The sequence below is a fragment of the Aspergillus lentulus genome (genome assembly GCF_001445615.1).
Source record: "Aspergillus lentulus DNA, contig: Alt04, strain: IFM 54703, whole genome shotgun sequence".
NCBI classification, from domain to species: domain Eukaryota; kingdom Fungi; phylum Ascomycota; class Eurotiomycetes; order Eurotiales; family Aspergillaceae; genus Aspergillus; species Aspergillus lentulus.
The window spans coordinates 2,114,883-2,127,461 of NW_028322122.1; the positions used below are offsets into that span (position 1 = coordinate 2,114,883).

A 12,579-nucleotide genomic window follows, 5' to 3' on the forward strand; every position below is an offset into this window, starting at 1 on the left:
TGCAACTAGCCAAAGAACTGCAGTGTACAGGAGCACAGCCACAGTTGCAACAGTTTCTGTGATAAGGACAAAGGTCGGCTCCTCATATGCAATGGTTGATTTTCTCTTAATAATGCGGTGTATCTACCCATTGCTTGTGGTGGCAACTCTGATATTCTTTAAAGGAAGGAATCAAACAGATCTCCAGCCGATGGTTCCAATCACTTTTGCTCACATGGAGATGCAGTGTACATACTGGCTTTGTATCATGCAGAGGCGTACGGATGGGAAATAGTGACAGTCAAAGAACAAGAGACTAGGTCCTTCATACATGTTTGCTACCTAGCAAAGACCACTATTTAGCAAACAAATGTAGATTCCTGAAAGAGTCTGGCAGCATGTTTTTGTTCAACGCATGCGTCTTTGATTCTCTGCCATGGTTGAGCTGCTATCCAATCCAACATGAGGCTCAGCGAGCTCTGCCTCTGCGGATATATATATGTGATACTTCTCTCAGACTAGCCATCTCCTCACTAAATCTGCCTCAGACACAGCTTTCCATCTTTAGAAGTTTGATATATCTATTCCACTCTATATTCCGCCTTTTTTACAGGATATACTTCGTGCCTTCCTCTTCTTCGCTTCATGCTTAGCGTCGATTCTGAAGCTTCATGTTCTCCTGCCCGGGTCGGGTGTAATACTATACACCTCAACCTCAAGTTGTACAAAGTATCGAAACCCCCACACTTATATGTTCCCTCCGCTCATTACTCTCATCTTTTTACTACAAGTTGCATCTAGCACCAGGCCATTCCTTCGGCATGCCTTCGCTTTTAGCAGCACTCATGCCCGACTGCAAACCGGCGCTTTGGCTTGAAATCTGTGGATTGCCTTTGGTCTTTCGCAGACATGATCTTCCCCCCCTGGGTCTCTCAACGGCCTACCGTCACTTCATTTTATCGCGGTAGATGGATTGCTTCAACGGTCGACTGCCTTCAGTCTTTTTTATACCCCAAACGACGCCCCGGACCATGTAGGCAATACGTGGCATGCTTTAGCTCGGCTCAGTAACAGTTTAAGCATCGTGTACAGAGCTTCGCTGTCAGTCAATCAAGTACGTATGGCACGGCAAACCACCTGGAAGAGCGGCTGTCATTGAAACGAAGAAACAGCGCCAACAACGGATGCTGTGCTGCCGCTTCGAGACAGTACCTGAGGCGGATTGAACTTCGTGAGGAAGTATCCCATTGGCTGTGTGCGACTCTGAATCTCGCATCAGATGCCAGTGTGCTTCTGTTGGCTCTTCCAACATCTACGTATACTTCTTGTCGAGTTTCATCGGGATTATGAGTGTTACGACACTGTGGTGCTTCGCTCTGTGAACACCCCATACATGGGACTGAACGGCGTAACGGACCATTTGGATAGGTTAAGACCAGAGAGAACGTGACTATTAATGGGTAGACTGGGACATCAGAAAGTTGAAGATTGACAACATCCATTGAGTTTTCCGTGGGGTGATTTGAGTGATTTTGCTATATGTTTCTTTTTCGATGGTCCATGCAAGCACATATTACAGAATACGTGGTATCGCAATCAATCAGGTTGAAGAGAGCGAAGAAGTCAGGAAATCAATTCAATTGTACACTCTACTCTGTACTTACTCCCGCTTCTATGTAAAGCTTGGAATAAATCCTCAGCGTGTTGCTCTTTCTTCTGAATTTAAAGATTTGCAGCTGAAGAAGGAGAAAGTTGATGCAATGAGAAACTAGAGCCAGCTATTCATTTATACTTCTATCAGAAATTTTACATATACGTACGTCGATGATTGAGGGCTCCATATACTAGTGCACTCGACTGTGGTATCAGGATGGTGTGTCGTATCTCTACGCATGATTCTGATTTCATTGAATCTAACTGGTGCGTGTTCGCGCCAGTGATTTGTTTGGCATAACCCCCTGCTCAGCCTAGCGGCGTCTGACGACTCTGTTGGTGGGCCAGTCTCCTGCAGCATGCATTTATTGGGCACTGGATCAGCTTGCAATTTGACTGGGCTCACTGGGGTAAAACACAGCCTTGCTGTCAGCCTCATGGAGCTGATTGCCTCTCCCACGCCAGATCACCTGCAACGGAACGTACCGACAACGTCCACCGATGATGGAGAGACAGCGAGTGTTGTATATTGTTGTGCTATATCCTCAGTAACTCGTGAGAATGGCCCCCCGAATACTATCACACAGCGACTACACGGTGGCATGGATCTGCGCTTTGCCGCTGGAAACGGCAGCGGCGAAAGTCATGTTAGATGAGGTTCATGCTTCTCTGTCCCAACCAAAAACCGATCACAATGTCTACACCCTCGGAAATGTCGGCGGCCACAATGTGGTGGTGGCCTGCTTACCAATTGGTGTATACGGAACGGTATCTGCTTCGACTGTGGTGTCACACATGGTTTCTACGTACCCAAACATCCAATTTGGATTGATGGTCGGCATTGGAGGCGGAGTGCCCAGCAAAAGTGCTGATATTCGCCTTGGTGATGTTGTGGTTAGCAAGCCAACTGCTACCTCTGGTGGCGTTATCCAGTATGACTACGGCAAAACACTCAGGGGAGGACATTTTCAGCGCACTGGATCCCTCAACAAACCTCCTCCAATCTTGTTGAAGGGGGTGGCTCAGTTGGAGAGCGACCATATGACTGGAAAGAACCTAGTCAGCAGAATCATAGGTGATGCACTGCAGAAAGAAGAAATTAGAAGGAAGTTCTCCCGACCAGAATGCGACTGGCTGTTCCAACCGACATACGACCATGAGGGGAAGGAAGCAAACTGTTCGGCATGTGATCAGGAACAGCTAGTAGCTCGGCCTCCACGAACAACTGCTGAGCCTTATATTCATTATGGCTTGATCGCTTCTGGAGATCAGGTCATAAAAGATGCGGGGACTCGAGATTTCATTGCCCGAAAGGAAGACATTCTCTGCTTTGAAATGGAAGCTGCCGGTCTCATGGATGAACTTCCATCCCTTGTCATTCGAGGCATCTGCGACTACTGTGATTCCCACAAAAATAAACAGTGGCAAGAATATGCAGCCCTTGTGGCAGTCGCCTACGCGAAGGCCCTCCTGTCACAGGTGCCCACTTCCTACCCCGGGAACGAGTTAGGTGCATCAAAGAAACCAGTTTGGATGGTTCCCTTTAGAAAAAACTCGCGATTCGTGGGCCGGGAAGAAGAAATCGGCAAAATTGAAGGATTGATCATGCAACAGGACAGTCCTGGCAGAATCGCTATCTGCGGACTAGGCGGAGTTGGAAAGACCCAAATCGCTTTGGAGTTGGCATACCGCATGCGAAATCGAGACCCTGAATGCTCGGTTTTGTGGATTTCATGTACCAGCTACGAGAGCGTGGAACAGGCCTATATGAGCATCGCATTAAAGCTTGGAATCACAGACCCAAAGCCGGCAGAGGTCAAACAACAGGTCAAGGTTCATCTTAGCCAGGGAAGCACAGCGAGATGGCTCCTCATTTTTGATAACGCAGATGATATGGAGATGTGGAAAATGGCAGATTTTCTGCCTGAGAGCGAGCGAGGCCACATTCTCTTCACCACCCGAACCCGGCAGGTAGCCGTGAGACTGGCGTCGTCTCATGTGATAATGATCTCTGAACCGGACGCAGAGACAGCTGTTGAAATCTTACGCAGGTCGCTGATTACGAGAGACTTGCTCAATGATCGTGAGGCAGCCATTGCTCTCCTTAAAGAGCTTGCTTGCCTTCCCCTGGCAATCGCCCAGGCGGCAGCCTATATTAATGAAAACGATATCAGGCTTTCTGCATACACAACACTCTTACATGAGAGTGAGCCGGACGTGATTGAGTTGCTGAGTGAAGACTTTGGGGACGAAGGGCGGTACAAAGATATCCAAAATCCTGTTGCAACAACTTGGTGGATTTCATTCCAACAGATTCAGCAACTTAATCCAACAGCAATCGACTATCTATTATTCATGGCCTGTATCAACCATCGCCATATTCCGCAGTCTTTGCTCCCCCAGACGACATCGTCAAAGAAAAGGACTGATGCCATAGGTCTTCTTAAGGCCTTTTCATTTGTGAATGAGGAGGGCAAAGCCTGTTCTCTGAATATTCACCGACTCGTCCATCTTGCGACCCGGAACTGGATGAGGAAGAACCAGCTGTTCAGCCAGCAAATCCTAAAAACAGCCGATCGACTAAGCGAAGCCTTTCCAAACAATTACCATACCAATCGGGAGCTGTGGCGCGAATACCTACCCCATGTTCTTTCCTTGACTGAAGAAGCCGAATTTCAAGAGGAGGAGGAGAAATATGTTGATATGATTGATAAGATTGGCGATTGCCTTCGGAGTGATGGAAGATCTAAGGAAGCAGCAGATCAGATTTTACAGGTACTAAAGATCCGGAAACAGGTGCTCGGGCCAGAGCATCCTAAGACACTGACTAGCATGGCTGACATGGTATCAACATACTTGAGTCAGGGACGATGGACGGAAGCAGAGAAGCTAGCTGTGGAAGTGTTAAGTATCCGGGAACGCGTGCTGGGGTCAGAGCATCCTGACACTCTGGGCAGCATGTCTGGCTTAGCAGCAACATACTTGCATCAGGGACGATGGAAGGATGCAGAGAAACTGCAGGAACAAGTAATGGAGATATGCAAACAGGTACTGGGGCTAGAGGATCCGCGCACTCTGACCAGCATAGTCAACTTAGCGTCATCATACCAGATCCAGGGACGATGGAAGGAAGCAGAGGTTCTAAAGCTGGAGGTGGTGGAGAGACGCAAACAGGCACTGGGACCAGAGCACCCAGAAACTCTGAACAGTATGAGCCACCTAGCAACGACATATTTGTGTCAGAGACGATGGAAGGAAGCAGAGGAGCTAAACGTGGAAGTGACGAGGATCCAGAAACAAGTGCTAGGGCCAGAGCACCCAGACACTCTGTTTAGCATGGGCAACTTGGCATCCATATGCTGGAAGCAGGGACGATGGAAGGAAGCAGAGGTGCTAGAGATGCAGGTGATGGAGAGACGCAAACAGGTCCTGGGGCCAGAGCATCCAGACACTCTGTTTAGCATGGCCAACTTGGCTTCCTTCTGGAAATCCCAAGGCAAGACTCAAGCCGCATCGGCTCTTCTAAAACAATGTCTTGCGCTCCAGATGAAAGTCCTGGGACCAGACCATCCAGATACCTTGTCTGCCTCTCGCCTTTTCGGGAAGTGGACAAAAGAGGACCGGCCTTGTTGAATGACCACCCGTCGCAGTCTGGTCAAGCTGAAAGTGATCACATCCCGAGGCAATTTCGGCCGCTGTGGTGGTCACTTACCCAGATAATGAAGAGCATATCGAGCGTATGGAACGGCACCAAAAGTGAATAGGATTAGCAATAGTCACCTGCAAGCCGGCTCCTGAAAAACGAAAAAAGGAAAAACATTCTCTCCTCATAAATTCCAGAAGCATTTCCCCCCATAACTGGGAAGACGTGGGTTGAGTATATTGGACCTTGCGATATGTTGCATCGAGGGACGTGTCCTTTTCTTGTACAATCATGAGGAACCGTGCCCAGGGTGGAAAGAGGAGATAGCTTCGATGATTTATTCACTTGGAATCAACGAAAAGACAACGGCAGGGGCATCCTTCCAAGCTTACTGAGTATTGCTGGGACTTTCTTCCATCATGTATGTGCATCTGTGCGGCTGATGACTGGAGTAAAGTGCTAACTGTTGCATACTAGTCAATGCTTCATCTGTGAAGACACGACAGCTGATCCTACATCGTTGTCCTCTATACAGGCAACAGCACGTGTCTTTTTTTGCGTCAGAGTTGCCTTATAGGAGACCACCACCGAAGTATAGTGTCCTAAAAGTTTGGTAGAAGTGAAATCAAGAATTGTTTGAGCAGGATGATGATGACAGAAACCCATGAACACTGCGTCAAGTGATCACCTCAATATCTCGAAGTTGTCCACATCCTACCGCGCTGTCTGAACGGCGGCATTGGTACGCCATCATAGGATTTTTGCTTCTGCTCTATTGTTTGCTCATATGGCGCTCCAGCGATCCAGCGATTCAAAGAAACTGTGCTCCAAATTCCCGACATGTTCGGTCCTGGATTTGGCCATCTCATTGACGGTCCGACAATTGACGGTCCTATGATTGCCTTTCTCGGACAATTCCCTGGCGGTAGTTTGTTTGACAAGCATAAGGCATCATGTCAAAGTTCGGGCATTTTGATTAGACCAATCAGATCAATGATTCCTTACATCATTCAACCCGGTTAGCGCAGGCTGAACGGAGTATGTCATCACGGTCTGCTTTAAGGTTCACTTGGGGACTCGCAAACTGCATCTCTCCACCTCATTACATCTTCCCATTGACGCCTTGTTTCTATTGCAGGCTTTGTTGGGATCTGTTTCTTTTGGCCTAGTTCATTACGCATCGACATGATGTCTTGTACGACAGGTATTTCAGGTCTCGCAGTCTCAATGGTCTATATGGACAGAGACCGTGCCGAAAGCCTGACTGACTGGCCCTCCTACTATTTTCTCGGACGCTGACGACGACGATGAGGACTTCGATTCGCATGAGTGATTTGCTCGAATGAGACTTGATAGTTCCTTCATCACACCAGACTCTGAGTCGGATAGTGACTTTATGTACTATAACAACCGACCCCTCTACACCACCGAGTCGTCTCAAGGAACAAATAGGGGCAGGGAGGACGACGTTGACCGGAACGACTGGGCCCGTTACTATTTCGCGGACGCGGACTCGGACTCGGACGCTAACTTGACGTACTGTAATAACAACCACCGTATCTCCGTCCGCGAGGAGGTCGAAGAAGCGGAGAGGCGCAGGGACGACGATGACCACTTCCCAGGCACCATAACCATCCGACCTGGCGAATACAACTCAGGCACGGGATTGGTCATCCCCGAAAAGTTCACCCTGCTCAATCCCTCCATCAGACCACAGGACCTCTTCCCGCCGGGTCGACGAGTTGATACCTCCCCGCCCGTCCGCCGGTTCATCTCGCGGTTGAACCCGAATGAGATGCTCATCTATACGGACGGCGCCTGCCTGGGCAACGGCGAGGCGAATCCCAGGGCAGGCTGCGGCGTGGTCTTCAGAGAAGAGCGGTCGGGACGAGTGGGCCATTTTGCGTTCCCGCTTGAGCTGGGCATCCCCGTCCACAGACGAGCAACCGGGCCGAGTTGCGGGCTGTGATTGCCGCGCTGCAGTTCCGCTTTTGGGCCGGCGAGGGGTGGACGAAGGTTGTTATCGCGACGGATTCGGAGTATGTGGTTGAGGGGGCCACTTCGTGGAGTAAGGGCTGGATACGGAACGGATGGCGAACTAGTACTGGGAGGCCGGTCAAGAATAAGGATCTGTGGAAGTGCTTGTTGGGATGGTGTGAGGATGCGGCTACGACTCGGGCGAAGACGAAGCTTGAGTTCTGCGGATCCCGCGCGAGTGGAATGCCGAAGCAGATGGATGGGCTAAACTTGCTGCTGATAAGGATGTGAGGCCGACGAGCTTTATGAAGCCAACGGGTTATTTGATTTAGATTGCTTCACTATCCCGTTGTCTGCCATCGTCGAGTATGTTGTCTTGGAGGCTGAAGGGCAGTATAGCTGGAAGTCATCTGTTTCTGCATGATTCTATCAACTGTCCAACTCGACCACCGTCCACGTATTCGTCCATCCAACCTCTCCTCCCAGCTTCTCCAGCACCCGCCGACTGGCCCCGTTCGTCGCAAGCACATTCGCATGAACCCACACCTCGCCTTCTTCGCCAACCTCCCGCCAGATCCCTCCTTCCGCGATCCCACGCCGCATCACCTCGCGCGAAAGCGCTTCAGCGATTCCCTTGCCGCGATGCTCAGGCTCAACAAACAACGTCGCCAAACTCCCGTCAAGGCCGAGGAAGACCCACGCGATGGGTGTCTCCTCCCCCTCTCCAGGTCGATCAACATACACAGCCACTCCCGGGATCCTGGACAGTGTCTCGTCCGAACGGGGCAGATGCGTCCTGCTACGGACCAGCGCGTAGTGGTGTGGGAGGACTCCCGTCCGCCCTTGATGGTCCTGAAATCGATACCCGACTGGTAGTCCTGCATCTAGCTCTGAGTGTGCGTGTATGTTGTGGAAAAGGTACTTGACATATGGGGGATTATCGTAACGGTGGATCCGGATACCTGGTACCGGCTCCGGGTCTGTGTAAATCCCCGACTTCTTCAGCAAGGCCATGAGGCCAGTATGCAGGTTTCCAATGAGAAAGGCCTGCGGTGGCGGGGGCGGCATCTGACCCGGTGCGTTGGGAGGGCCAGGTTCTACACTTGGGGCAGTAAGCGAGGCCAGGTACCCCGGCAACAAGGTTGACTTGGTATACGAGAGCAAGGCCAATAGCTGTGCGCGAGCGAGCGCTAGAGTTTCGGGGGGACCGTGGAGAGTGGAGATGACAGCAGGATCCTTGTCATCATCGACAGAGTCCCGCTCGAGACTTGAGTACAGAGTCATCTGCGTCTCTCGCCCACGTGGAAGGTCCACATACGCAGCCAGCCATGGTCCGGACGGCGGCTCGACCCCTGGAAACGTCGTCAGCAGTCTGGCGGTCGCTGACGGGAATGTCAGGTTATGCTGCAGACGCCGGAGGAGAGGAATCGAATGAGGCAGCTGGGATTTGAGCAGGGGGAGTAGCGCCCGGGGATCATCCTGGATGGTGATCTTATTAAACCCCGATGAAAGCCTTTGATCGCCGACTGTCATTGTCAATTGATTTGAAAATGCTGCGGGGAATTCCTGAATTCATTGGCATTTGAAAGGCTGAAATCCAACCGCTTACAAGGTCCAGAGTACGCTATTGAGTCATCACTAATGAATCACTAACTTAATAGTCTATCCCCTGACTAACAGCTGTCGCGAAGCTTGGCTCCCGCCCTAAAGATATAGTCGGGCAGTATTTGTCATTCCCATTACCAGGATAGGCATGTCGGCTGCACATCACGATGCCCAACTGTGGCGGTGCAATGCAATTGCAGTAGATCTGACAGGTCATTCACTTTTCATTCTCACTTTTCATTTTTACTACGTACTATTTAGATACCCTGAACAGGGATTATTATTGGAGGCGAGCTGACTGCAGCTCTCTTACTTGGTTTGTTTACTGGAATTGTGTACCCTGTTAATGCCAATAGTCCGCACGGTGCCCTGTTTAGCGTCGTTGTCCTTGTCAATGCCATGCCATGTTATGAAGTAAAAGGGGGAATGGGGATGCAGATTCGTGGTTATTTTCCGATCATGCTCCCTGTTTGTCTTGGACGTTCTTCAGAGATGAGGTGTGATAATTTCATTGAATTGTACTTGACTCTACTACAACGAAATTCGAATGAGGGTATAGAACGATAGACAGTAGCTGTACTCCGTACGCTCGGCGTGGATATGGATATCGACAACAAAAGAAATATGTAGACTAGCGAATGACAAAAGAAATAAAATATCATGAATCATAACTCATGAGCATCACCCCGCGCCTACCCCTACCCCTACTGGGGCCTACCAAGGCCTCCTAGGTCCCACCATCCAATCCTCCATCGCCAACCACTCGCTCCACCGCGCATCCGCAACCCTTAGCTCCTCCTCCTCCGGCTCACGCAGCGGCCGCAGAAACGGTACCTGCTGGTCAGGCAGAATATCATACGCACTCTTCGTCGACGCCCACCCCCCGCTCTTCGCCGCGAACAGATAATTCAGCCGCTCCTGCTGCCGAATCGCGCCCACGCCCGCTACCCAGTCCTCTCCGAAGAACAGGCGCAGGTTCGCAGGCGTATCCTGGCCCGTGGCGATCAGGCGGCGGATGTACGTTCTTGCAGAGACGGAGGCGGCGTCCGCGCTCTCGCCTGGTAATCTGATATTTAGAAAAGATGCCAGGGCCTGCACGGTGGGCGTGTGCTGGCTCTCTGCTAGGAAGAAGCGCATGCAGGACAGGTACCGCTGGTACCAGTCATTCAGGTCCAGTGTGGAGAAGTCGGGGTGAGTGTCTGTGACAGTCTCTGGCGCTGGCTCTGGCTCCGGGGCGTGGCCGGGGGCGAGGGCAGCCCATGCTAATGGAGACGGAGATGGACACTCGGTTACTGAGATGGAGAGGTTCGCGCGGCTGCCGGGGGTGCATTCAGTCTCCATGTCCATTGACTCTGGGAGGATCTCAGAAGGTGTTGTCTCAGAGTGGGGTGTGCGGGGGTATGCATGAGACAGAGATAAAGGCAAGCAGAGGCTGAGGGGAGGGACTTGGACTTACTTGCGGGAGAAGAGGGAGCTTGCTCGTCCGTATAGGGAGAACTTGGCCAGTAGTCTCTGGCGGAAGCCTGAACGTGCAGCGTCATGGTTGATATGGGACATGAATGATGAGTGACCAGAGTTCAGGTTTGGTGTCATCTATTGAGTAGTTTGGTCTCGAAGTAAAACAAGACAAGTGTGACGAAAGCGAGCGAGGAGGGCATCTTATAGATCTTACGGCCCCATCCCGAGATACGAAACGAGACGGGCATGCCGAACCAGGCATGGAACAAGAAAATGAAAGAAGCTTCATTTGGTTTCGGCAGATAGTTTCGTGCACGGGTCTGGCAAGTGGAGATTACTATGTCGAGTAAAAGGTCACTGATCTGACGAAGGTGATGCTTTTTCAAGGAGACTAGTAGGCGTCTATCGATCAAGGGCTCAAGCCACATCTGCACCAGCCACATCGATTAAAGCTATTGTTGAGCCACACCTTGCTTGGGCGGACCCATGAGATTGAGGCTTGTCCAATCAGAATGTCTCCCAAGCGGAGTGGGGGTGTGGCTGTGCTCTGCTTTGTCATGCAAAGGTGGATATCGCAGCCCAATAAATATGCAAGTTCGGACATGAGCGACGGCCTATCCCTCTCTGCTGATCCCGGGTACCTGGACGGGATCACACACTAGAGTAAATGATTTGGAAGACTCTGGCACTAACCCTCCATCCTTGTAGATCCTCAAGTCTACTGGATGCTGACTTGGCTTATCATGATCACTATTGATTTTAGGGCCTGGTCTGATCCATACCCCGGTGGATAACGCCACACTTTGTTGGGTAACACCCCCTGGCTTGTAGGTAAACACTAAACAGCCAATTTGTCACATGATCTTCGTAGCCTACATCTGTAGGTCCGGGGTCTACCATGTATATAGACAGCAACGAATATTTATACGGACAATTGGTTAGTTCTAGAGCTATACTATCGTTCTATAGCCAGCCGGACTGATAATAAACCTAATAGGCCGCTGAAGGGCCCACGGAAGGGAGGGAGGCCTCGCAGTTTCCGACTTGGCAGGGTCATTATTAGATAGGCTAGAATCTAGATGACGCCCATATTGCTACAAATTATCGGATCATTAACAGAGTGTTAGATAGGATATCGTATTATTTAGGAATGTGTACATTGATATAGTCAGTCTGATTTATGTTAGAGTTTGATTTACATATCATGTGACTATGAACACCTGTTAAGGATCAGGGTGTGGCGTTACCCACCAAGATGTGGCGTTATCCAGCGCATTGATTATTTAATCTAACAGTAATAACTAGTCAGGGATCCCTCCTCAAACAATGTGACAGATCTGTTGTAGAATCTATCGGGTACAATCGGTCTAGTCGGGCTCCCATCTGGACAATAAGCCCTGGGCAGGCATGGATTCTTCAAGCACACATGGTGGTCAGCGTGGACCAACAGTAAGCTCAGGTGATACAGGGTACCAGGAATGTGGGTGACACAAGATGGAGATGTAACATAAGTCTCAGGATTGTATTTGTACAACGCAGCAACGTCGAACGTGGTCTGGCTGTGACGACTGACCACTCTGATACTGTGAGGGTGTACGGACCATGCAAGGGGCAGCTCATTGGTGCAGATCTCAGGTTCTAAGGTCGCAATGGAAGACGACGTCAATCTGTCAAGGAGGGTACTATATACAGAGTAATTGTAATTGTTATCAATAGAGAGTAATGATGATGTCTATATTTGTAAGGACCTAGGTAAACAGGGCGACGGGAACCCACTAACTGGGATATTGGAGTTGGAAGTGGGAATTACGGTGGGACTGCGGCTGGACCTGGACAGTCAGCAAAGGTCTCTTAACCAATATTAATCTCGCTTGGCTCTTCCCTGATTGAAACAAATCGACCGGTCAATGACATTACTCTCTTACTAGTCTAGGTCCAACAGGCCTAAACGATCTGAGTAAGACAGGTACCAGCCAATGGCAGTGCCACCGTACTATTCCCAGTCAGGCGATGGATGAGATCATGACTTTGTCCAATACAAATCAGCACCAATGATTTTCTCGTGGGCGAGAGGGGAAAAAAGCAAAGCCAAGTCAGATCCAGGGTTCATGACATGCGCACTGATCTACCCCACCACCATCATGTAGTCTAGGTGTGTTGTACCTGGATTGTTGTAAAGTGGCTGACTTGACCGACCTCCACTAGCCCAACCTTCTCGCCTCATGCAGGGCACAACAAGATGAAGATATATAGCCTTCAATCCT

At 50.2% G+C, this 12,579-nt stretch overlaps 4 protein-coding genes across 4 annotated transcripts; 2 read left to right on the top strand and 2 right to left on the bottom strand.

The window, feature by feature from the left end:
• Positions 1-2,193: 2,193 nt before the first annotated feature.
• Positions 2,194-5,265, top strand: ALT_1987 (uncharacterized protein; the record flags this gene model as incomplete). The annotated part of the gene is made up of 1 exon (XM_033558001.2): positions 2,194-5,265. The coding sequence occupies one exon, from the start codon at positions 2,194-2,196 to the stop codon at positions 5,263-5,265; it is 3,072 nt and encodes a 1,023-aa protein (XP_033413892.2).
• A 1,352-nt stretch (positions 5,266-6,617) lies between these two features.
• On the top strand, positions 6,618-7,543 carry ALT_1988 (ribonuclease H; the record flags this gene model as incomplete). The annotated part of the gene is made up of 2 exons (XM_033558000.2): positions 6,618-7,166; positions 7,214-7,543. 2 exons carry the CDS (start codon positions 6,618-6,620, stop codon positions 7,541-7,543), a joined length of 879 nt encoding a protein of 292 aa, XP_033413891.2.
• A 138-nt stretch (positions 7,544-7,681) lies between these two features.
• ALT_1989 (uncharacterized protein) lies at positions 7,682-8,785 on the bottom strand (the record flags this gene model as incomplete). Its single annotated transcript, XM_033557999.2, has 1 exon — positions 7,682-8,785. The coding sequence occupies one exon, from the start codon at positions 8,783-8,785 to the stop codon at positions 7,682-7,684; it is 1,104 nt and encodes a 367-aa protein (XP_033413890.2).
• A 786-nt stretch (positions 8,786-9,571) lies between these two features.
• On the bottom strand, positions 9,572-10,398 carry ALT_1990 (uncharacterized protein; the record flags this gene model as incomplete). The annotated part of the gene is made up of 2 exons (XM_033557998.2): positions 9,572-10,209; positions 10,314-10,398. The coding sequence occupies 2 exons, from the start codon at positions 10,396-10,398 to the stop codon at positions 9,572-9,574; spliced, it is 723 nt and encodes a 240-aa protein (XP_033413889.2).
• Between the last annotated feature and the right edge of the window lie 2,181 nt (positions 10,399-12,579).